Here is a 25,363-nt window from a genome sequence, read left to right on the forward strand (position 1 = left end):
AGAAAATTGGAGCTTAAATATTTGGTTGCATGTACTATCAAGGCATGGACTATATAAGAGAACAAATGGACTATACAAATGCTAGGACTATATAACCTGGCTGGTACATGTATCAGGGATCTCATAACTCACAGTATAAGTTCTAGAATTGCCACAGCATGGTTGTATGTGTGCCAGGGATGTCACAGCATTTCTAGGGTTGTGTGGTTGAGCTGAGAAAAAGAACTGTGCAGAGTTTGAAAGCAGAAAAATAGCTGGAGTGATGAACAATGTATCATTAAAACACAAATGTCACATTTAAGAATGAACTAAAGGGAAAAATACCCATAAATAAATGGATCAAGGCAAGGATTTAGTAGCCCAAAGAGAAATAAGAAGTGATTGATAGGGTCGGGCAACTTATTGTGTAGATCGGGGTCAAACCAGTACCAAATTCCCATAAAGTAGTATGGAGTCCAGCAGACAATGAAAGAAGTGGCAAATGCTGCTGTCAATTTTATTGTTTTCATGCGAGCTTGTGGCAGGACATTCCTTGATCGGCTCAGCTCCATCTCTGTAAAATAAATATTTAGAGAAATTCAGCACTTCTTCAAGTCATGTGGAGGTCAGCAGTGAACACAGTATGCACAATATGTAAATAAGGCATAGAGCTTTTGTATGGTTTTAAGTTAATCTCGAGGAAGGACATTGAAGAGTTCTGAGTGCGAGTCAACTAGAAAACCAGCTGATCTCAATGGGACCAGGCAATAGTTCTTTCTAACATATACAGGCTGCTTACCAGGCTTTACAGTGGCACTATCCATCTCCATCCCTAATCCTGCACAAAAAATGTAACACCGCATTTATTAAAAAGAAACTGAGATTGCTTGATGCTGTGTTAGTATATTGGTCTTTCACTTCTGGGGCCTGAGGATTGATAGAATGACAGTGCCCTCTGCCTATAAGGGCAACGTGGAAAATGAATTTGGCCAGTCTCCATCCAATTGGGATTGGCATTTTACATGGGGAAAAAGAAACACCAATTTTGTATTGCTAGCACTAAATTGGCAGTTTTACTTAAGAGGAGCAGAAATTCCTCTTGGTTGGTAATGTAAAATAAGTGGTACTGCACAGGTTGCTTATTATACACCCATCCCCTGATATGCAATTCTATTGAAGTCAGTGGTTGATGCCTTTCTACCTGTTTTGCATTGTGTCCAAGACAAATTTCAACCCAGAAAACTCACAGTGAGGCAGGTATGCCTAGCAGTTAGTTCACTGCTCATTTTTAAAAAAAAAAAAGTTCTCTGAAAAGTCTTTGACAACAGTTATATCACTGCACCCAACCTGAAGCTTCCGTTAACAGGTCTAACGAGTGGCCTACTGTGGAGAGGCAAGAGACTCATAAATGTATTGAAATCGGGATCCAATGACATGTTAAGGAAGGAGTGGCAGTTGGTCAGCAGAAAAGGCAGCAACAGAGGCCCATGTTCACTGAAGACCATATTCACCCAACAGGGTATTCAGGCAGAGGATCAGCTTCCTTGACCCCTTGGAGGAACAGTGCTTTAGATGACATAGTACTTGGTTGCCAACCTTTGCAGCCTCCTCGAGAAAGGCCTTCTGCCAACTGGACTTTGTGACCATCCCCTGGCTGTGGCAGTTAAAATAACCACCTTCTTTGCTTCTATTTCCTTCCAGGCTGCAACAGGAAACATATCAAGGGAGTTGGCACTGAGCAATTCACACTGCAGGAGGCAGGTAGCATATTAATTATTTTCCAGGACCACAGATATATAACGCTTTTGAATGATGGCGACAGTCAGGCAGAGCGAGCATTGAAGTTTGCATTTTGGAACTCGCACTCGCGCAGAGCAACACAGATTGCATGTACATAGCAATCAGAACAGCCCCCACACCACCCAACCAGTTAGCCATGTTTGTGAATTGCGAGAACTTCCACTCCATCAATGCCTACCTGTCTGCAACCATAAGAAGAGGTTCATGTGGGTCTGCATGTGATTCCCTGGGAGCTGCTGTGACTCATTCCTACTCTGGCAGTCAAATATCCCCAAAAGATCTTGACTTAGTACCATGCTGACAGGATGGCTGCTTGGGGACAAGGAATATCCTCTTCAACTGTGGCACTTGACACCTTTGAGGAATACTCCCCACTCAATAGCAGGAGAGATACAATGCCAGCCACATTAATATGCGATGTGTTATCAAGCAAGCCATAGAAATGTGGAAATTAAGGATCAGGTGCCTTGAAAAATCTCCAACCAGGGGCTTGCAGATCATTGCTGATCAGCATCTCCAAAAGATGTCTTGAATCTCACAAATTAAGTGAATTTGGACCATTGCATTGAGGGGCACATAACTGCTTGTGCAAGGGGTTATAGTGGGTTGGGCAACAATGGTGCAATTAACATAGGTCTAAATGAACCTATGTGCTATTAAAGCATCCTTTATGCCATGGACACATTCCAGTGACCGTGTGTCCAGGTCCTCATCTTCTCTATTATTATTGTTCTCCTCATCTAATGAGGAGTCATGAGTGTTTTCTTCATCCTGAGCTTTTAGACCTCTTTGTTTTTTATTTATTTGTTCATGGGATGTGGGTGTTGCTGGCTAGGCCAGCATTTATTGCCCATCCTGAATTGCCCTTGAGAATGTGGTGCTGAGTCACCTTCTTGACCCGCTGCAGTCCATGTGGTGTAGGTACACCCACAGTGCTGTTAGGAAGGGGGTTCCAAGATTTTGACCTAGCAACAGTGAAGGAACAGCAATATAGTTCCAAGTCAGGATGGTGTGAGGCTTGGAAGAGAACTTGCGCATGGTGATGTTCCCATGCTTCTGGTGCTCTTGTCCTTCTAGGTGGTGGAGGTCATGGGTTTGGAAGGTGCTGTTGAAGGAGCCACGGTGAGTTGCTGCAGTGCATCTTGTAGATGGTACACAGTGCTGATACTGTGCGTAGGTGGTGGAGGGAGTGAATGCTGAAGATGGTGGATAGGGTGCCAATCAAGTGGGCTGCTTTGTCCTGGATGGTGTCAAGCTTCTTGAGTGTTGTTGGAGGTGCACTCATATAGGCAAGTGGACAGTATTCCGTCACACTCCTGACTTGTGTTTTGTAGATGGTGGACAGGCTTTGGCAAGTCAGGAGGGGAGTTACTTGCTCCAAAATTCCCAGCCACTGACCTTACATTATGTTGTGTAGGATGCAGCATACAACAATGATCTGCAACCCCTGGTTGGTGAATCTCATAGAGAGCCATAGATTTGTTAAGGCAACTGAACCTTAACCTGAGCATTTCTATGGCTTGCTTGATAACACATCGCATGCTGATGTGGCTCCATTAAGATCTGTGCAGGGGAAGTGTGGGCCAGCTGGAGTGGAGGCATCATGTTGAGTATTGACTGAGGTGGTGACAATGGATGAGACATGCAGATGCTCTGAGAAATTTCAGCACTTGCCTCATCTGTTCCGTCATTCTCCCTCCTCAGCCAAATGCAGCCCCATATATCTGAATAAGAGATGCAACCAGGCTGCTGGTATCTGCATTAGTGCAGATGATGTCATGTGACAGTGCATCCTCAGGAGGTAACAGCTCTTCAGAGGAGTCATTGTCATCTCTCATCAGGGGCTCTTGGCCTTTTCATGATGGATGAGAGAAGAAAGGGTTAATATTAAGTGATGGAACTTTGAAAATGTTGATCTGCACATGAAACACTTCAACAGAGTTCTTCAGTCCACTGAAGGTTTGAGTTGCTTTGCAGGAGATGTGTGTTTGAAAGAGTAATGTTCTTTGTTGCAGGATTGCCAACCTCACCTTTGTAAACACTGAGAGAGCTTGAAATGCTGCTGATCTCTAGTGCCTCCTCCTCTACCAGGGAGACCACTACCACGTCTTATGGTCCTCCACTGGTTCCCAGCCTGCCCTGACATTCTGCTCTCTCTTCTCCTAAAAGGGCAGCACAAGATGCCTCAGAATGATTCTGTGTGATATGTACATCTGATGGGAGTAGTGCAAATTATGAAGGTGAGAATCAGGCAAATGCATAAAATGTATGCATGGGCACGCCTTTGAAGATTGTGCCAACTGTGGTCTGAATTTCCGCTCCTGAATCGGGAATACAGAGTCAGGAAAATTTCCAGCTTCACAAACCCAACTCAAGAGAAAGTGCCCTGGACAGTCTAATTTTTGCTCTGGGGGTGGGATGGGTAGGGGGCGGGGGCTCAAAAGTATTAGTGGGAGTTGGCCCACCACCCCTGGAAATGGTGCAGTGAAATGGCACTGTGTGAAAGGCCCACCTCGGTGATCTGGAACTTTGTCCCTGCTGGAAAAAATACAATAAAACAAAAAAACAGCCCTCTGGCCCTCACCCCTCAAACCCCCTCATGTCCCCACACACTCTCCATGTGCCATTCATGCCAACTCATGTTCCCACCAAACCCCTATGGCCCCTTTTACTCTCCATGCCAACTCAGGCATCTCTACCCACCCCCATGGCCCTTTGAGGCCCAATGCCAACTTAGTGCCAACTCAATCCAACCCATGCCACCCACCTGCCATGCTTTTCCCTTACACCCACCATGCTAACTCACCCAGTGTTCACCATGGGAAGACCTCAGGACCCATACTGAGATGAAATGAAATAAAGTTCTAAACGTCTATTGCAAATGTTACTTTTTATAAAAGAAAACACTATCATTCATATAAACCCGTTTGCTAAATTTACATTCCTTCAACTACATAATCCCTTATAAAACAAATATTTTATTTAAGTGCTTAATCCCTTAATAAAACAAACATTTGTAGATGTAGTCCCATATCAAAGACTTAATTAGAACTTGGAGTTATCAAATTGTGAACTGACAGGCATGTTGATAATGATAGGTTGTGAAATCAGTCATGCAGCACAAATCCTATAATGATAATCCTCATGTTTTCTTGGTGTTTAAAGTTTAAAGGCCAGGAGATTTAAATGCCTTAACAGCTTGACAGTTCCTTTGGCAGTTTGACAGTTCCAATTAACTTGACAGTTCCAATAAGTCTGTCTACTTTATACACACATTTGTGTCTAATTTTAACAATCCCAAAGGGCACCTGACCTCTCCAAAAGGGCACCTTACCTCACCCAAAGGTGTCCCTGGACCTATCAGAAAGGGTACTTTACTGCTCCAAAGAACACCAACAGCTTTAGAACTTTTCCTAAAAGGTCTAAAGCTCACAAGTTGTGTTTTTCCCATCCCAATTATGAAAATTGGATCTCTTTGAAGGCAACTGCACTTTGACAAGTGCAGCTGCTGCTGTGAACCATGGATGTGCAAACTACAAACTTCCCCCATTCCCTCGCCTCATCAGATGAAAATGTTGGGTGCCAAGTTCAGAGGTGGGACTTCCAGCATCGGGTCTCCAGCACCATTTTGGCTAAGTTGGCTTTCCAAAAATTCAGGCCAGTGTAATTTCTGGATGTGTGATGACAGTAGTTGGAAGTTGCACAGGCTGAATCAGATGAGACGATGATTGGGGTCACAAGCACAATGAGAAAACACACAGGAGGTAAGCATATAAATGGAGTGTGGGTGAGAAGAGGTGTATTGAGTCAGTTTGATTTGTTGTGACGAAGGTGGTGCAGGGTGAGGAGTGGTGTGAATGGAATAGAACTAACAAGAAAAAATGCGAGGGGGTGCAGTGAAGGAAAATATAGCCATATGTTTACCTTTCCTCACCTTAGGTCATTGAACTGCTTGCCACACCGAATCCAAGACATTGGGGTGACACTCCTGCTGTTCACCTCCTCTCCCAGCTCCAGCAAAGCATTCTTGGTGGTGTTAGCATGCAGCGTTTTTCCCACTGGCTGAGAAGAACACCCACCCCACCCCCACCCCCCCAGCAGCCAAACCAAGAAGTGTCTGAAAATCTTTCTCTTCTTCTACTCATCTTTTAACTTCCTGGTTTATCTATTATAATGCAACCTGATAAACCTCCTCCTCCATTTCCTCTGTGAACTGGGCCTTTAAATAGTTGAGGGGAAATTGCATAATGTGGACTCACATCAACTCATGCACATTGGAGTTGCTAAACCTGGAAACAAAATTATAATGAGCCATTCCTGTTGAAATTGGACATTCCTACCTGTCTGTGGATCATAGGTTCCTTATCAGTTATTCCACATCCCTCCCCAGCCATTTTCTGTTCATGTTTCCTCGCTAATATCAAGGTCGATGTCTTTACAACCTCTCATAATTTAGAATATCTCTATTAAGTCTCCTCCTAATGTTCTCTGCTCTAAAGAGAAGAATCCCAGCTTTTCTAGTCACTCTGTATAACCAAAGCTCCTCATCCTTGGCCTCAACCTAATAAATCCCCTCTCCACTCTCTCCAAGGCTTTGGTATCCTTCCTAAAATGTGATGCCTAGAATTGAACATGATAGTTCAACAGAGGCCTAAACAATGATTTATAAATGTTCAATATAACCTATCCGAGAGAACATTTCCAAAACGTAGAATAGCACAGAAGGAGGCCATTCAGCCTATCGTGCCTGTGCTGGCTCTAGGAAAGTTATTAAATTAATCTTATTTATCTGCTCTCTCTCCACTGCTTTGTACCTTTCTTCCCTTCAAGTGTTTATCTAATTCTCTTTTTAACTCCTATCATGAAGGGATATTATTGTTTATAATGTTATTGGAAATTATTTTTTAAAATAGAGTTCTAGTGGTATCTGTGTCTATGTGTGTGTCTGTGTGTGTCTTAATTGGATTAAAGACAGCTAGTCTGGGTGCTTTGATGTATAGTAGTTTTGAGATGGTAATTAGAGAAAACTAAGGAGGGTAAAAGGCGAAGTGTAAATTTGCATTTGTTAAAAGAAGCCATTCAAGACTGCGGGTGAAATCTTACACCTAGCTAGAAGGTGCCAAGCAAGTGTTTCTTTTTTCAGCTTACTAATAAAATTGGTGGGATGAAAGGATGTTATTGTTAGAAGAGGTAAAGTTAAAAGCCTAGTGATACAATGGAAAATTTATATTCAAAGAGAAAGATATGTATAAAGGAGAAAGGAGATGTATGGTAGAGGCATTTTAAGATCCAACAAGTGTGAGACGCCTCCAATCTGTAAGCCCCAAGTCTGTCTGCAAAGACCCAGAGCTGAAAGAAACTCATTTTGTATGTGACTGTCCAGGGTGTAGTTTTGCCAGTTGTTAAATCTATGGGTTTTACTCTTACCTTAACAGGGGTGTAACTGAGAGTCAGATTAATTAGGGAATTTTTGTAGTTATTATAATTGTAATTTTGTAGACATGTGTATGTGTTTACAATCTTTCTTGTATTAATAAATGTTTAATTTAGTTTTATAAAAAACTTCTTGAGACTCGATCATCTTATTACTACTGAATTCAAAGCCTGCATCTTGAAACATAAATTGCAAAAATGGGTTATGACAGTTGTTTCAAGTTTCCCTCTGAGATTAAAGAACTTAGCCTTTACTATTGGCTGTGTCATAATAACTCTTCAAGTCTCCTCATTTACTCAAAACCATTTATGATTTTGAACATCTTGATCAAATCTCCCCTGCTCATCCTGAACCCAAATTGCCTCTTCTTTAAAGGCTTCTCTTTGTTCAATTACTGTTTTGCCTGCTAATTTTTGATTCAAATCCACCTGAACCTTTTACCTCACCAAAGTTAGCCCTCCTCCAGTTAAGTTTTTTTTAACACTTGATTACACCTTGTCCTTTTCCATAACTATCTTAAACCTGAAGTTATTAATCACTGTTCAACAAACGCCCTTTTAACGAAACATGCTCTGTTTCCTTCCCTTCATTCCCTAGAACTAGACCCAGCACTGCCTCCCTAGTTGGACTGGAAACATACTGATTAAGAAAGATCTCCTGTACATGTTCCAGGAATTCCTTCCCCTCTCTGTTTTTTCCACACTTTTACATGCGCAGTCTATGTTAGGCTAATTGAATTCATTAATGCAGTTCTTCTTTAAATAAGTAAAAATGACACAAAAAAATCATCCTTAATTCTTGTTTGGTCTCTTGGATTAATTTTGATCACCTCAGGTGGTCAAAGAGGAAACTTCCAATGCCCCTAATAAGCCTGGGTTTTTAACCTGGTTTTTGTCTCTCCTAGGAGAGTTCCTGGTACTGGCTGGGGTGACGAGTGTCTGTATTATAATACAAAATACATCATCACTATAATGAGCAGGCAGCATAGATTAGCAAACCTTTTCCTTCACATCATTTCATGCATGTCCTATAGAAATCTAGGTGATGAACTTCAGTATATAATATATATATATATTTATATCTTTGTAAGCTCCATTCTTATTTTTAAACTAATGATGAGCTGCTGCTTTAAGTATTTACAGTAATTCATTTATTTTAACTTGATGCATAATATATTTTAACCCCAGAAGTGTGTTTGACATGAAATGCATATTACAGCTTTTTCCGAGTATTGAACACATAGACCTCCCTTAATAATAGGTGACTGGAAAGTTTGTAAACATTGAAAGCATACGGTTATCTTTTGGGTGCAGGGCACTTGTCATCTTGATGATTATTGTGGAATTGCAGATCAGCATGATGAATAGAGGGATGACAAATAGGAATCCAAAGGTGAAGAGGTTGTAGAATTTCTGGTCCAGCTGACCATGAAAGCTTTCCAGGGTTGCGCATTGTGAGAAGGAGAGCGGTTCTGAGAAGTGGATCATTTTGAAGAGGAATAACTACAGAAAATGAAAAAAAATCAAGATCAGTCATAAAAAGCAGAACATTCATTATATTTATTCACTCTCAGGATATGGGTAAAGTTAGCATTTAGCACCCATCCTTAATTGCCCTGAGAATGTGGTGGCCTTTCTTTGAACTGTTGAAGTCCATGTGGTGAAGTTTTGTCCTGAGCAGCTTGCCCACATCACTTTAGAGGGCAGTTTAAGAATCAATAATGTTGGCATGGGACTGGAGTCACATATAGGCAGATTTGCTTTCCCCAACAACAATAGCTTTTATTTATTCAGCCCCTTTAATGTAGAAAAATACCTCAAGAACATTTGTGAATCTGTGGTGTTTTATGAGAATTTGACCGCTTTACGGTCATGATACCAAATTTCCATAATTCTAAATGATCTATCTAGCAGGACTATCATATTTTTTAATATCTCACTTGAAAGGATGCGTATCAAAATCTGGTCATCATGTGGATTTGATTGATTGCCCATCATTGTGAAATAGCTGTCTCAGCATCTACCTCAGCTATTCAATGGATCAGATCCCCTGTTACAAATTTTGGGGGAGAAATTTGGCTCTGTAAGCCCATTCTCTTATGCACTTATTAGCCAAAGTTTGACGGGAAGTATGTCAGCCACCTGTACAGTTAATGCATCTAATGATTGTTGACAGCATGCAGAGCTGATGGATTATGATGTCAATCAGTGTGCATGTTGATTTGATGCCAGCGCTGGCATCTTTGAATGCCATACTTCAGTCAACACCAACTCTAAATCTCCCATGGTTGAACGCATGTTAACTGACATGAAAAACCTCCCAATGGAATGATTTAAAGGGATCATAAACTACATATGGGTTAGTTACTGATTTTTTTCCAGCTGCTGATGAAATGCATTATTATTATTGGAGCTTTCCTCTCATTGTTTAACGTCAATAGTCTACAGGAAGTGACCTGGCTTCTGCTGAAGTGCTTTTTTTGTTGGTTTAAAGGATTATGCTGAAACACGTTGCTTCCAAACATGGATAGCCTGATTGACCTTCCTCTTGAAATTGAGCATGACTGGAATGTTGATGAGTGGCCATGCAGAGCAGAACAAGCTGCTAGAAAAGGGAGGAAGAAGAGATGGAAGTAAAGCTTTTAGCAGGAGGCCATATCTGCTGAGGGTATTTAGGGAGCAATTCTCTAACCTCAATTTCAGCCAAGACCAATGCATGAGATGTCTTCATTCAATGAAAGTGATTGCGACTAAAATCTGCCCACTGCTGTAACAACATCAGCCTGAAAGCAGGGCAAGGAGCACATTGCCAGTGATTCATAACTTTTTCATTTGGCTGGGCCCTTTTAGGCTGCTGCTGGAGATAAAAGCAGCATCTTGCACATTGCAGTACACTGTTGCACAAGGGAGATCTCTGAGGCTCTACGTACAAAGTTGAGCTTCAACTCATTCCCCCTTGCCAAAAAGAAGCAGGCAGAGTGAGGAATATGGTTTGCTCAGAATGCACGCTTTCCTATGTAGCAGAGTGCCATTGAGTGCACGCTTATTGCTTTGCGTGTCCCTCAAGTGAACTCTCCCATTTTCCTGAACCAAAGAGATTCCATCCTCTCAATGTACAGCTGATGTATGTTCATAGACAGGTGAATGCTGTTATCCAGCAGTACACAATTCCTCCATTCTGTGGCAGCCCTCTGTGCATCCTGGATTTGATACATCAATGCAAGTCAAAGGCTGGCTGCAAGGTGCCAAGGGTTATCCACTCATAGCATGACTCATGACTTCAAAATACACACTCACACACACGCACACACACACACAACATGTATATAATATATATATACAGCAGGCCCATAATGAGAGTCAGCCTGCCACAAGAAACATTATAGAGCGCGCAATCAGCGTCCGCAAACAAGGCTTCCTGAACCACTCTGGAGGCACTCTGCAGTACACAGTTGTGCAGATATCAGGATTTGTGTTAGTATCCTGGTGCTCCACAACCTGGCTATTATGAAAGGCAGCCCTTGCCACCATCCATCATCTGAGAAATAGGAGCACAAGAAGAAGGAAGAAGAGGAGGAAGTGAGGGAAGAGCAAGTACAATGGGAAGTGAAGGAACAGAAAGAGGAAGGGAGGGCACAATGTGGGCAGTCCCTTTTTGCCTGGGCTCTATGCGATCAAATAATTCATGAGTGATACCAATAAATTTAACCAACCTTCTCCATTTACCAACACTCCCACACTCCTTACCTTTCTTCTATCATTGAACATTACATTGTCCTCCTTCTCATAACACAAAAACATAAGCCACCAAAATGCATTTTCCAATCCAAATTTATAAATTAAATGACATGATGTATACAAAAGCAAACTAATCATTCTTAGGCATTCCTTCATTGCCTCTTCTGATTGTCTTGGCCTTAGTGCTCCTACGAGGTGCTTCCCCAATGCCTGCAGCATGGGTGGTGGAAGGCTGCTGACCTTCAATTGAGGAGACTACAGATGATCTTGGAAGGTGAACTGGAGCAGCTCTGGGCCTAGAAGGCCTGGTTTCAGACTGCATTATCTTGGTGTGGCCTGCAGCAGTCTGGGCTGACTGGCTGACAGGCAACAGCAAAGGGACTGGTGGAGTGACAGAGGAGGGAGCATGAATTTTGTCATCCTGAGAGAAGACAGCAGGTTCTTGCTCCAAGGTACTCCTATGCTCCAACTGCCACTGTCCTAGGATGGCACCTCAGTAATTTTAGAAATTTATTTGGGAACAGATTGCAGGACTGCTGAGATGCCCTGGAAGCTCCATTTGAAGACTAATATCCAAAGCCATATAGCGGCAGTCTCCTCTTACGTAAAAGCAATCTAAACTTCCACTGCAGCACTCAGACTATTGATCGAAGCTGTTTGTGCTGTAATGGATGCTGAGACGTTGGCCATTAGAACCTGCATCATAGGGGGTTCCACAGCTGTGCTGATGGAGGTGACCATGCATTAAATGAGAATTCCATTTTGTCACTGGCAGACTGGCCATCCGCCCCCCCCACTCCGCAATTGCGTGAAGAGGTCGCCAACTCAGGGGGTAGTCGGATGGGAGGAGGCAGTTGAGTGGGGTCAGGGGGTAGTTGGGTGGCAGGGGGTAGTTGGGTCAGGTCATGGCGGTGATTGGGGTGTTGGTTGTGGTACTTAGTCCAGTTATGCTGGATAATTACTGAGTTGGACCAGGTATCATCTGACGTAATATCTTCTAGTTAAGTTTCCAGGTAAGTTCCGTCTATCTGGCCCAAGTCTCTGACATGGAGTTCAGAGACATTCACGGAGGGTCCCAGTAGAAACACACTCTGGGAGGCTTCTTAGTTAAATAAAACAAACTTTATTTACATGGGAGTTTCTGTGGCTGCTTGTATCTAGCCAGCTCCTCATGCAACCATTTCCTAGGAAATTCCTCCTCTAGAATTTATTCTCCCGCACTAGCTACACATTGGTTGAACAAATCACGTGACCCCCTACTCACTGGAACTGATCTTAAAGTGATAGTAATCACATCCCTCTCCTCCTTAAAGCTTTTGTACATCTTTACAGTTAACGATTGCTTTATACAATTGAACCAAGAATTTTCTGAATTCTAAAAATAATTACTTATAGCATTAGCCTGGATTTCAATTACACAATACATACAATAAACCCCACAGTTATAAATTAAGTCTTTGGGTGGTTTTCAAATTTGTGTCGAACGGCGTAAGTCGACAGGTTGCGAGGCTTCTACTGGATCGACATTTTCCGGAACTGTACTAAAGGGTACCTCCTTTGGTACAGACAATTCATTATCATTAAGTTCCACAGGGATGTCCTTGACGTTTATTACAAGTCAACCAGAATCTTTGGTGCACACAGGTTTGCCAACACTCGGTTGTAACACTGACTGTGGGAGTGCCTCTCTACCCCTCAAATGGTCAATGTACTTCTGAATGATCCGTCCCTCTATCCCTACTTGATACGAAAGCAGTCCAGTCTCAGAGAGTACCCTTCTAGGAATCCACCTATGACTGCTACTGAAGTTTTTCACGTACACATTTTCATTAGTTGAGAACTTCCTAGTTCTACTGTGAGAATCAAGTCTTCTGATTGCACTGACTTGACTCTACCCTCCCCTGCAAATTTGGAAACACAAGGCTTAACTTCATCCTGAGATGAGGTTTCACAAACAGTTCAGCAGGAGGAACAACTGTTGTTGCGTGTAGGGTTGTACTGTAACATAGCAGGAAACATGAGACTCTTGTTGCCAAAGATCCACCTGATAGTTTTTTCATGCCAGATTTAAAAGTTTGGACAGCTCTCTTGGCTAAGCCGTTCAATGCTGGGTGGTAGGATACTGCCTTTATGTGTTTTATACCATTGAGAGTGGTGAAGTTTTGAAACTCTATACTGGTGAATACTGCCCCGTTATCAGACACGATTAATTCAGGTAAACCATGAGTTGCAAAGCAGTGCCGCAACTTTTTGATGGTCGCCATCGATGTCGGTGTCTTCATCTCAAAAATTTCTATCCATTTAGTGTGCGCATCAATTGCAAGGAGAAACATCTTACCCATAAATGGTCCTACATAATTGACATGGATGCAGACCCATGGCTAGCCAGGCCATTCCCAAGGGTGTAGTGGAGCTGTGGCTGGCAGGCTTTGCTGCAACTGTTAGCAATGCCTTACAAGGTTTTCAATATCAGTGTGGATACTAGGCCACCATACATAATTCCTGGCTAGCATTTTATTTTCGAGATACCAGGTTGGCCACTGTGTAGTTCCATCAGGAGTAGCTCCCTGCCCAGCACAAGAATGACCACTCGGTCTCCCAATGGCACAATACCCATCTTGACAACTTCATGTTTATGGATGGAGTAGGGTTTTATGTCCTCTGAAACTGTCTCATTTCCCCATCCTGTAAGGATTTTATCTTGCACTCTGGATAACAGTGGATCCCGACTGGTCCGGGTTTTGATTTGTTTCGCACAGACTGGTAGCATACCCAAAATGTTTAAGGCCAAGACCGTTTCTTGAGGAATAGATGTACATGTTATACTTTCTCTCAAGGGCAGGCAACTCAGGGCGTCCACACTCGCAATATGTACCCCTGGTTGGTGTTTGAAGGTGTATTCATATGCAGCCAGGGTCAATGCCCACTTCTGAATCCTCGCAGAAGCTATTGGTGGAATAACCTTGCCCTCCTTAAAAAGGCCCAACAGTAGCTTATGGTCTGAAACAATAGTGAAATGTCTCCCATGTAGATACTGATGGAATTTTTTGAAGCCAAAAACTATTGATAAGCCCTCTTTTTTGATTTTTTTCAGCTACTGATAGTGTTCTTCACACATCCTATCGGCCCTTCTGAACCATCCGCCGTCTCATGGAACAATACAGCCCAAAGCCATATGGAGAGGTGTTACACATCAGTATTAGTTCCTTCGATGGGAGGAAGTGTACAAGTAGGCTTGAAGACTGCAGCAATTGCTTCACTTTGTTGAAAGCCGTTTCCTGAAGAGTTCCCCCAAGACCAGTGGTGGTGCTTCTTTAGTAGGGTGTGTAAGGGGGTCAACACAGTGGATAGAGTTGGCAAAAATCACCCTTAATAATTGACTATTCCTAGAAACAATTTAAGTTCAGATACATTCATGGGGATGGTGCTCCTTTTACAGCCCTGACTTTCTCCTCAACAGGGTGTAACCTTTGAGCATTGATCCTGTGTCCAAGGTAAGTCTAAATTTGTCAGATGTTTGGCCTCTGTGGCCCCAGTGATGAGTACATCATCGAGGTATACCACAACCTGTGGCAACCCCTATAGTAGGCTCTCCATTGTGCATTGGAATATTGCACATACTGACGAGACACCCAAAGGCAGGCGCGATTACTGAAAAAGCCCTTTATGGGCGTTTATTGTGACATATCCTCGGGAACCGTCATCCAACTCAAGCTATTGGTAGGCATGACTCATGTCCAGCTTATTATATGACCAGTTTTGCATAAGGATCTTTGATTAGTGGAAGAGGATACTTGTCCAGCTTTGCGGCCTGATTGATGGTTTGTTTGTAATCACCGCAAATGCGAATAGACTTGGCAGGCTTCAAGACGAGGATGATGGATGCAGCTAATTCCGAAAACTGAACTGGCTGCACATTACCTTGTTCTGCAAACATCTTTAGTTCAGTATCCACATTTTCATGCAGAGCATTTGGTACCAGTCGAGCTCGGAAAAATCGGGGAGTGGTTTCCGGATCCAGGTAGATTTTGGCATATAAGCCCTTAATTTTGCCTAACCGGTTCTGGAAGACACTGTCATATTTTCTTAACAATTCTGACAATCCCCCTGTCCTCACCTGGAAAATATCAGCCCAATTTAGCTTTTTTGTTGAGCCAGTCACAGCCCAGAAGCCTTGGTTCTACCACCCAGTACTACGACGATAGGTAGCCGGGCAGACTGCTGTCCGTAGCTTACAGGTAGAATGATGGTACCCCTCACCTTTACTTCTTCTCAGGTATATGTTTTCAGCTTGGCCGAAGTACTCTCTAAATTTAAAGGCTGGGTATCTCCTCCCAAATACTGGAATGTGTTCTTGCCCTCACAGTGACTGATGCACCTGTATCTACTTCTATACTCAGAGGCTTCCCATTTACACAGAGTGTTATGGAGCTTGGGTCTGACTTAACATCCTAGAGGTTGAAAAGAGACTAAATATCAGACTTACTGGTGCCAGGGCCTTCTACACTGTGCACTTATAACATCTTGTATGATTGGCTATTCGGCTGCCTGGACTTAGCCCTGCCTTGTCTCCTCAGGTGTCCTTTTTTTCCACAATAATGGCACTCCTTAAATTGACAAGATTCAGGATTGTGGTTACTCCCACATCGATAATATTGGACTTTAGGAATCACTGCCTGCCTGCCTCGGCTGTATATTTTAGTTCTGTAGCTTACTGGAACTGCTTCCCTTTTCCCAGTGGCTTCGGCTGATTTGGCGTCACAGCTGGCTGCCGGTTCCCGCCTTAATTGGTGTACAGTGCCATTTTGCACGCCCCGCAGCTCCAATGCATCTGCCTCAGCGCTTTCCATAGCGAGCGTAATCTCCATCATGCGTTTGAAATCGATATCAATTTTGCTAACAACCGACATTGTATAGCATTGTTACACGCACCACAGACTAATCGACCCCGCAGCATGTCACTTAGGGTCTTACCAAAATTGCAGTGCTCTGATAATTGTTTGAGTTTCACAATGATCGATTCCCCCGGGGCTCTCACTCGTGAATTAAACTTAAAATGTTGCATTATACCTGAAGGTTTTGGTTGGAAATGATCCTTAAGTAGATCCACCAACTCACTGAATGATTTGGAGTCAGGTCCACTTGGAGCAGTAAGCCTGTGGATCTAGACTGTGAGTCTAGCTTCCACAAACGCTCAGAACCTTATGCTTCCCCTCGTTCCTTACTTCATTCGCCTGAAAGTAGATTCCAAGGCGCTTGACATATTGACCCCATTCCTCTGCAGAGGAGTCGAATGTGTTTATCCGGCTGAAAAGAGGCATCTCAGTGAGTAATATAATTTCCTATTCACAGTCATCGATTAAACACGACACTCACAGTTGCAGGTGGGAGACAGTGCCAGGATAGTTTTTTTCCTCATTGCCAAATGGAGAGACACACTCTGGGAGGCTTCTTAGTCAAGCAAAATGAATTTTATTTACACAAGAGCTTCTGTGGCTGCTTGTACCTAGCCAGCCCCTCATACAACCATTTCCTAGGAAACTCCTCCCTTAGAATTTATTCACCCACACTAGCTTAACATTGTTTGAACAAATCACATGACCCCTACTCAGTTGAACTGATCTTAAAGTGACAGTTATCATACCAGGCAACAGAAACCAGCTCATTGGAAGTTTAAACTTCCCGACTAATTTCAATGCATTTGTGCATGTCAGGACTTCCATGGGGTTCTGAAGCTTAAGTCCAGGTCTCGACAATTTGGTTATTGGAAGATTTGGGCCATTATAATGGGAAAAGGGTAGAGTTATTGAAACAGTTTTCTTTTATTGTCACAGGAGGAGGGTATGTCATTTGTACATAGCTGGGATCACATATCTATTCTGAAAACAACCCACACAGGCAAGTAGCTTGTGATTCATTCTGTCTTTGAAACAGAACTATTGCCTTGTTCTAATTATCTTGTTTAATTACATAATAATTGGACCATTGATGAGCTTGAACATGGATTGCAGTTCTTTCAAGGTTACTGGGTCAAAATCCAGGAATTCCCTACTGAACATCATTGTGGGCGAACATTCAGCACGTAGAATTACAAAGAATATAAAGCACAGAAACAGACCAATAGGTTCTGATGAAAAGCCATCAACCTGAAACCCGAAACGTTAACTCTGTTTCTCTCTCCATGCCGCATGACCTGTTGAATATTTCCAGCATTTCTTGTTCTTGTTACAGAAACATAAGGCCAACTAGCCCATACCACTGTTTATGCTCCACACAAGCCTCCTCATACTCCTCTTCATTTAACCCAGTGATACCTTCAATTCCTCTCTCCGTTATGTATTATCTAGCTTACTTTTCAATGCATTTATACTAATCATCTCAAATGCTCCACGTGATAGCGAGTTCCACATCCCAACCACTCCTTGAGGAAGGAGGATTCTTCTGAACTCCCTACTGGATTTATTGGTGACAACCCTATACTTTTGACCTCTATTTCTGGCCTTCTCCACAAGTGGAAGCATCTTCTTTGTGTTTACCCTATCAAATCCTTTCATACTCTGAAATATCTCCATCACGTCAGCCCAAAGCCTTCTCTTTTCTAGAGTAGAGAGCTCCAAAATTTTCAATTTATCCTCTCCATTCTGATGTCAACCTTGTAAATCTTTTTTCACCTTCTCCAATGCTTCAATATCCATTTTATAACATGGAAACTAGAACTGTGCACACTACTCCAAGTGTGATATGACCAAGGTTCAATAGAAGTTTAACATAACTCTGCTTTGCAAATCTATCCCTCTAGGAATAAACTTTGTGCTTTGTTTATGTTTTGAATGGGTTTATTAATCTATGCTGCTGCTTTCAGTGTTTGCGTATTTTTACCCCATTTAGGCTTTTGTTCCAAGAAATATGTGACCTCCTTATTCTTCCTACCAAAATGGACTCAGCATTAGCTGTGCTCCTGATTTGGTATCATCTACAAATTTTGAAAATGCACTTCAGATTCCCAAGTCTAAATTGCTTGTATGAAAGGTGAACGACAGTAATCCCATCACCAAACTTTGTGGGACACCACTTTTCACCTTTTATCAATAGTTACCCTTAACCCTTCTTGTCCGTTTTCCACTTTGTAGCCAGTTTGCTATCCATCCTGCTACTTGTCTCTTGACTCCACCTTAGTCATGAGTCTACTATTTGGACCTTATCAGAGATCTTTTGAAAATCTAAATAAGTTAAATGTTTGGTTACCTCTTCGAAGATTACAATAAATTCTGCTACTTTTCCCCTGAATCCCCATGTTCTGACTTTTGCATACTTCTTCAAAGGGCTTTTGAAAATTTGAATATCCCATGCCTACAGCATTACCCTTGTCTGTCTCAGAAGTAAAATACTGCAGATGCTGGAAATCTGAAATGAAACCACAGAGTGTTAGGAATACTCAGCTGGTTGAGCAGCATCTGTGGAGAGCAACAGAGTTAATGGCTGAATTTTCTCAGCCTTGTGATGGTGGGCTTGGAGGTTGGGGGGTGGGGGGCAGAAAATAGGGGGGAAGCCTTGTCAGGACAGCCCCTTGATGCATTATCGCTGCTGAAGAAGTTTTCCAGGGGTGTCCTGGAAATGGATTGTCTGCTAGTACGAAGAGGCCAGCAGGGAATTTGCATCAAAAACAAAAATTGCTGGAAAAACTCAGCAGGTCTGACAGCGTCTGTGGAAAGGAAGACAGAGTTAACGTTTCGAGTCCGTATGACTCTTCATCAGAACTAAAGAGGAATAAGAAATGTGGTGGAATATAAGCAGTTTAAGGGGGGTGGGATAGGTGGAGCTGGATAGAGGGCCAGTGATAGGCGGAGGCAAAGGAGAGATTGTCAAAGATGTCATAAACAAAAGGACAAAGGGGTGTTGACGGTGGTGATATTCACTAAAGGGTGTGCTAATGGTGACATTAAGGGTAGAAAGCAGGATGAGCAAGTGACAGATGTCCCTAGTGGGGGTGGGGTGGGGGGAAGGGATTGAAGTAGGCTAAAAGGTGGAGATAAAACAATGGATGGAAATAAATTTTAAAAATAATAATAGAAATAGGTGGGAAAAGAAAAAAAATATATAAAAAAATATAATAATTATTGGAAAAAAGGGGATCAAAAAGGGGGTGAGGGAATTTTCATGCTTGAGAGGCTAATTGGGAGCAATTTTCTGGCACTGCCGACATTTTGCCAGTGGTGGAGTTGCGTCTCCACGCATGCAGAGGCTGCCATTTCCATGGAGGCTGCCTGCCTGCAGCAGGCTGGATGCCCACCAGCGTCAGAGGCTACACATTCCAAATAGGAGCTGCCATCAGGAAAGGCCACACCCATGACTCAAATGTTTCTGCAGGATGGGTTCCCCTTCTGCCTACTGGCCTGTCCCTTCTGAAATTTTCATTTAGGCTTATGCCTCTGAGAGCGCCTCCATGTTGAGGTGCCCTCATGTTCTTCGACCTTCTTCAGAGTACTCACTTCTCCTGACAGAACCGCTGAGGCTCTGGAACTGCCAACCCTGTGATTGAGCTGGCAGGACTGGGAGCCTGCAAGGACAGGGAGTTTGGAGGCAGCCAATTAGAAGGCTGTCTCTGGGAAGATTACAGGGCTGGTTTTCCTCCAGACAAGTGCTAGCTTGGGATCCACACTTGTTCCCAGTAAATTCTGCCCAACATTTTAGGTTGTGGTCCTTCATCGGAACTGGAAAGGAGTCAGTGGCAGTTTTAAGCAAGTACAGAAGCAGAGAAAGAGGGGTGGGGGAGGGGGGTGGAGGAGAACAAAAGGGAAGGTCCATAGCATGGCGGAAGGCAGGAGAGATTAAACAACAAAAGGGATAACGGTTTAAGGCAAAAGGAGATGGTAAAGGGACAAGTAAAGAATCAAAAAATGGGTTTAGAGAAGATGTAAATGGGAATAATGAATTATCACCAACAGCTGCCATTCTAAAACAAATAAAAGAGTTGGGGGTTGGTGGGTAGTGGTTATGATCTGGTGTTGTTGAACTCTGTTAAAAGCAAAATACTGTGAATGCTGGAAACCTGAAACAAAAACAGAAAATGCTGGAGAGGCTCAGCAGGCCTGGCAGCATCTGTGGAGAGAGAAGAGCTGAAGAAGGATCACACGGCTTCAAAACGTCAACTCTGTTTCTCTCTCCACAGATGTTGTCAGACCTGCTGAGTTTTTCAAGCATTTTCTGTTGTTGTTGTTGAACCCTGTGTTCAGTCCAGAAGGTTATAAAGTGACTAATCAATTTTTTCCAGTTTCTCCATTTCAATCACATCTACTTTTCTCCTCAACAAAGAAATCTTCCCACATTTCTGTTCTCACCTCTCCCCCTCTCTCCCAGAACCATGATAAGGCTCCCCTTGACCTCACCTTCCACCCCACCAGCCTCAAAGGATAATCCTTTGTCATTACTGCCACCTCCAGCATGATGCTGCCACTGAACGTATCTTCCTGGCCCCTCCTGCTTCAGCATTCCGAGCAGCCCATTCCGTCCGCAACACCCTGGTCCACTCCACCCTCACCCCCTCCCCTTCCCATCCTACCATTCCATGCAAAGACAGAAGATGCAAAAGCTGCCCTTTTACTTCCTCCCCTCTCACTAACCAAGGCCCCTAACACTCCTTCAGGTGAAACAGTACTTTCATTGAGCTTACTTTGAGTTTCCCAATAGGCCGAGAACAGGGAGGAGATCAGTGTTGGAGCCGGGTGGAGAATTAAAATGGCAGATGATTTGAAATTCGGGATCACACTTGCAGACTGAACGGAGGTGTTTTCAAAACGGTAACTCAATCTGTTTTTGGTCTCCCCAGTGTAGAGCAGACCACATTGTGAGCAGTGAATACAGTGCAGTAAATTGAAAGAAGTAAACATAAATCACTAACCAAGTCATAGTTTAGCAGTTAGAAGGGAAGCCAAGACTGCAAAGCTGATAGGCTAGAAAAATGGTCTGGAAACTTCAGCAGTTAAGATAGACTGAGAAGTTGTGGGTTGGAAAACTTTCCATTAGAGTTGACGTCTTAAAGCTGCAAAGGGATTTGTATATACATTAGAGTTAAGTTGGCTAAGCTAAAATCTCAAGGGACATCGTGACTCAAGAGACCAGGTTCAAGTAACCAAGAAGAGAGGACCCCAGAAGTCAGGGGTCCACAGGAAAGACAGAGCGACACACGTTGAACGTGTTTATCATGCCATGCCTTGACTACTGAAAGGCTATGTATTAATCTTTATCATCTAATAAACCTTGCTAGCTTGCGTTCTAAATTAGTGATGGTCCATTTTGCCAATATGCTTATTCCTCAACAAAACATTTCTTATTCTGGGATTTAGTATAGAGTCCAAATCCCTACATATAACTCTTATTAAATGTAGGAAATACATTAGCTGCCTGCCACTCCTTCAGTACTTTAAATATATATGTAACAGTGCTTCTACTATCTCTTCCCTAAGAACCAGTGGTGTTATCCTCTTTAAATTTGATTTGATTATCAATTATCTCCTCCCTTTCTATCAGGGACTGCACTGTTTCAAGAAGAAGGACCACCACCTTCCTAAGGGCAACTAGGGATGGGCAATAATTGCTTTTGTTGGCAATGCCCATATCTCAAGAGTGAATCTTATATCCATTCTCAAATCTGTTACTTTTAATGTGAGATGTTAGCTTTCATGGTGTATTTGAGTCGTCTATAGGATCACAAGTGATCCAATTGCATTTAATTAACTATGTTCCCTGCTTTTGTGAGGTGACAGGGCATTGTTTTTGACTATGATAATGAAAGCCCAGCTCCTAGGTCAGCTAGGAGGTCGATGACATATAGGTTAAGATAGTCTGTGTTGTTAGCTGATCAGTGATTGGGTGAGCTTGGGGCCTTATAATTGGCCTCAGTACCCAGGGGTTAAATAGGTGAAATCACCCAGGGATTCTTTTCTGGAATGTAACCCATAGCCTCTCCTGGGAGTATGCAGGTGCGGATGTGGGTGAACCAGGCTGGGTGTGATCCTTTCATAATCAAACAGTTGGCCAGCATTCCTTGGTAGGGCACACACATGAATAAATGTCACATTTACTAAGTACCAGACTGCTGCTCAGGTAATTTCAGCCAGGAAATATAGTCAACCCTTTCAGAAGAATAGAGAACTGAGAAAATTTGAGGGAAAATAAGAGGGTTTGTGTAGGTGAGTCATATGAATGAAACAGAAAGCTAGATTAGGTACACTGTGGAGGTTGTCATAAACTATGTATGACTGACAGTTTGCTTCAGTTTGATGATAATTGCTAACCATAAAAACATGATCAAACAGCAGCAGTCTATTGTTGAAATAAGAACACGTTAGTGCTAATGGCCAGGATTAAGGAAATCAAGATAAAAGCAAAGAACTGCGGATGCTGGAAATCCAAAACAAAAACAGAAACAGAAATACTGGAAAAACTCAGCAGGTCTGGCAGCGCTTTGCTCTTCTCCGCCGATGCTGCCAGACCTGCTGAGTTTTTCCAGGTATTTCTGTTTGTTTTTGTTAAGGAAATCAAGGCAAGGTTGTTTGTTGCTAACTTCAAAATTAAAGCCAGAGCCTACTTGGGCTGGACCTCAAATCTTAGGTATGCAAAAAGTTTATATTCAGAAACAGTTGATTTATTGCGATAACAGCTAAGCTTTAAATCTATATAATATTTTATACGCTCCGCAAAATAATGATTACTAAAGACATGCACATCAGTGTAGGGTTCATACCTGAGGTAAAGCCAAAACCATACTGAAGAACCAAGCCATGGCGATCATGCACTTTCCAGTGTGGACACATTTTGTTGCACTTTTCAAGGGATTTGTAATCGCCAGACAGCGATCCACACTGATCACCACCACCATAAAGGCAGGGCAGTACATAGAGAAGAGTTTGAGAAAGTTGAGAACCTTACAAAGGAACTCACCGCCGTACCATTGCACTGTGATGTTCCAGATGCCGTCCATTGGCATAACAATCAGGGTCTGCAGGAGGTTGGCCACTATGAGATTGTCAAGCAGCAGCTTGAGCCGTGATTCCTTCTTCTGATGCTGCTTGGACAGCTTCATCAGGAAAATTGTGTTCCCGGCAATGGAGAAGATCAAGAGGAAGAAGGTGATGGCCACTCTAATGACACCTGAGATGGTCAGTGTTGGCAGATGCAAAGAGCAGTTGAACACAGGGGCTGCCAGGCTGTTGTTGAGAGGGAGGAAGCAATTCTTTCTGGATTCCATGTGGCGCACCAAAGTGTCATTCGTCTGGGAGATTAAAGACATGGTTCTGGATGCAGGAAAACAAACCTAACTGTGTCTAAGTGTATAACGAACTGTTAGCCAGCTGTTTCTCTCTCTCTGTGGCTGCAGCAATCTGGCAAGGTCAAATTCAAGCACAGGTAAATATGATCCTTCACTAATGTTTATGAAACCCTGATAATGAAGAGTGCCTATAATCCCTTTACAAAAGACTGCAGCACACTTGGTTTTATTTGCTAGTGGTGTTTATTTGGTCCTTGAAATAAATTTTGTTATAGCCTCATTTCATTATTTCAAAGGTTGGCTGTATTTAAATTATAGTTTCTCTGAAAAATTTAGTTCTGCTTTCAGTTTAGTTGACAATTTAAGTCAACAACTGTGTTCCTCCTCATATCAATTGGTATTAACAGGACTATTAACGAGTAAAGGCTGACGTGAAAAGGATGAGAAAGGAACATATTTTATTTTTAATTCATAAAAATGTGTTAGCAAAAAGCATTAAATTTCACTAAGTTAAATGCAAATAGAGTTCAGTCTTTCAGTCATTCATTTAAACACCCCTATTTTGAGAATATGCCCCGTCGTTTCAAACTAAATGAAATACCGAAAACTGGAAATAATTTTATAGTTTGGGGCTGGAATTTTGTGTAGGGATTGCAAATGTGAGTCTTTTGTGGCTTCCGAAATGCAAGCCTGCCTCCAAATCTTATTCCTGTTATATTTTTGTCTCTGAGAACATACGAAAACACGCACATAGGAATTAGGAGCAGGAGTAGGCCACTCAGCCCTTCAAGCCTGCTCCGCCATTCAGTAGGATCATGACTAAACTAATACCTGGATTAGGTGGGTTGTCTTATGAGGAAAGGTAGGACAGGCTAGGTTTGTATCCATTGGAGTTTTGAAGAGTAAAAGGCGACAATCGTCTGATTGTAACCTCAACTCCATATTCCCGCCTATCCGCAATAACCTTTCACCCCCTTGCTTAGCAAGAATCTATCTAGTTCCGCCTTAAAAATATTCAAAGGCTCTGCTTCCACTGCCTTCTGAGGAAGATGTCCAAAGACTCATGACCCGCTGAGAGAAAAAAATTTCTCCTTATCTCTGTCCTAAAAGGGTGAGCCCTTAATTTTAAACAAGAGGAAACATCCTCTCCACACTGTCCCTGTCAACAGCCTCAGGATCTTATATGTTTCAATCAAGTCACCTCTTATTCTTCTAAACTCCAGCGGATATGAACCTAGCCTGTCCTACCTTTCCTCATAAGACAACCCACCCAATCCAGGTATTAGTCCAGTAAACCTTCTCTGAACTGCTTCCAATGCATTTACATCCTTCCTTAAATAAGGAGACCAATACTGTACACAGTATTCCAGATGTGGTCTCACTAGTGCCCTGTATAACTGAAGCTTAACCTCCCTACTTTTGCATTGAATTCCCCTCACATTAAATGAAAACATTAAATTAGCTTTCCTAATTACTTGCTGTACCTGCATTCTAACCTTTTGTGATTCATGCACTAGGACACCCAGGTTCCTCTGAATCTCAGAGCTCTTCAATCTCTCACCATTTAGATAATGTGCTTCTTTTTTATTTTTCCTGCCAAAATGGACAATTGCACACTTTCCCACATTATGTGAGTAGCGAGGAGGATGTTAAGATGTTTCAAAGTGATTTAGACAGGTTGAGTGAATCGGCAAATACATGGTAGATGCAGTATAACGTGGATAAGTGTGAAGTTATCCACTTTGGTAGGAAAAACAGAATGGCAGAGTATTATTTAAATGGTGATAGATTGGGAAATGTTGATGTACAAAGGGACCTGCGTGGTGGTCACTGAAAGCAAGCATGCAGGTGCAGCAAGCAGTTAAGAAGGCAAGTGGTATGTTGCCTTTCATTGCAAGAGTACAGGTGCAAGGATGTCTTATTACAGCTGTACAGTGCTTGGTGAGACCACAGCTAAGCACCGCAGTAGTAAACTGTTGATGAGTCTGGATTGTTTAATGTTGAAACAGGTTTTCATTCAGAAATTAGAGGTGTAGTCGTTTGTGTAATACTTGACGCCAGTTCCTTGGCATTGGAGGTCGGCCCACTTTAAACATTCAACCTCCCTCCAAGCCGCGTATCTAGAGTATTGTGTGCAGTTTTGGT

At 42.6% G+C, this 25,363-nt stretch overlaps 1 protein-coding gene across 1 annotated transcript; it reads right to left on the reverse strand.

Moving 5' to 3' along the window:
* Positions 1 to 308: 308 nt before the first annotated feature.
* On the reverse strand, positions 309 to 23,239 carry LOC144691452 (gonadotropin-releasing hormone receptor-like). The gene is made up of 3 exons (XM_078559555.1): positions 22,694 to 23,239; positions 8,508 to 8,715; positions 309 to 553 (listed from the first exon to the last, which is right to left on the reverse strand). The coding sequence occupies exons 1-3, from the start codon at positions 23,237 to 23,239 to the stop codon at positions 309 to 311; spliced, it is 999 nt and encodes a 332-aa protein (XP_078415681.1).
* Positions 23,240 to 25,363: the final 2,124 nt, after the last annotated feature.

Source organism: Cetorhinus maximus, chromosome 2, assembly GCF_964194155.1.
Source record: "Cetorhinus maximus chromosome 2, sCetMax3.hap1.1, whole genome shotgun sequence".
Lineage (NCBI taxonomy): Eukaryota > Metazoa > Chordata > Chondrichthyes > Lamniformes > Cetorhinidae > Cetorhinus > Cetorhinus maximus.

What these genes read in the sequence shown, in the direction of transcription:
- LOC144691452 (XM_078559555.1), bottom strand. Translation starts at nt 23,239, where the DNA reads ATGTCTTTAATCTCCCAGACGAATGACACTTTGGTGCGCCACATGGAA. An exon ending in TGGTTTTGGCTTTACCTCAG is followed by an intron (nt 8,716 to 22,693) that starts GTATGAACCCTA and finishes CATTTTCTGTAG; the next exon opens with TTATTCCTCTTCAAAATGAT. An exon ending in CCTGCACCCAAAAGATAACC is followed by an intron (nt 554 to 8,507) that starts GTATGCTTTCAA and finishes TTTATTTTACAG; the next exon opens with AGATGGAGCTGAGCCGATCA.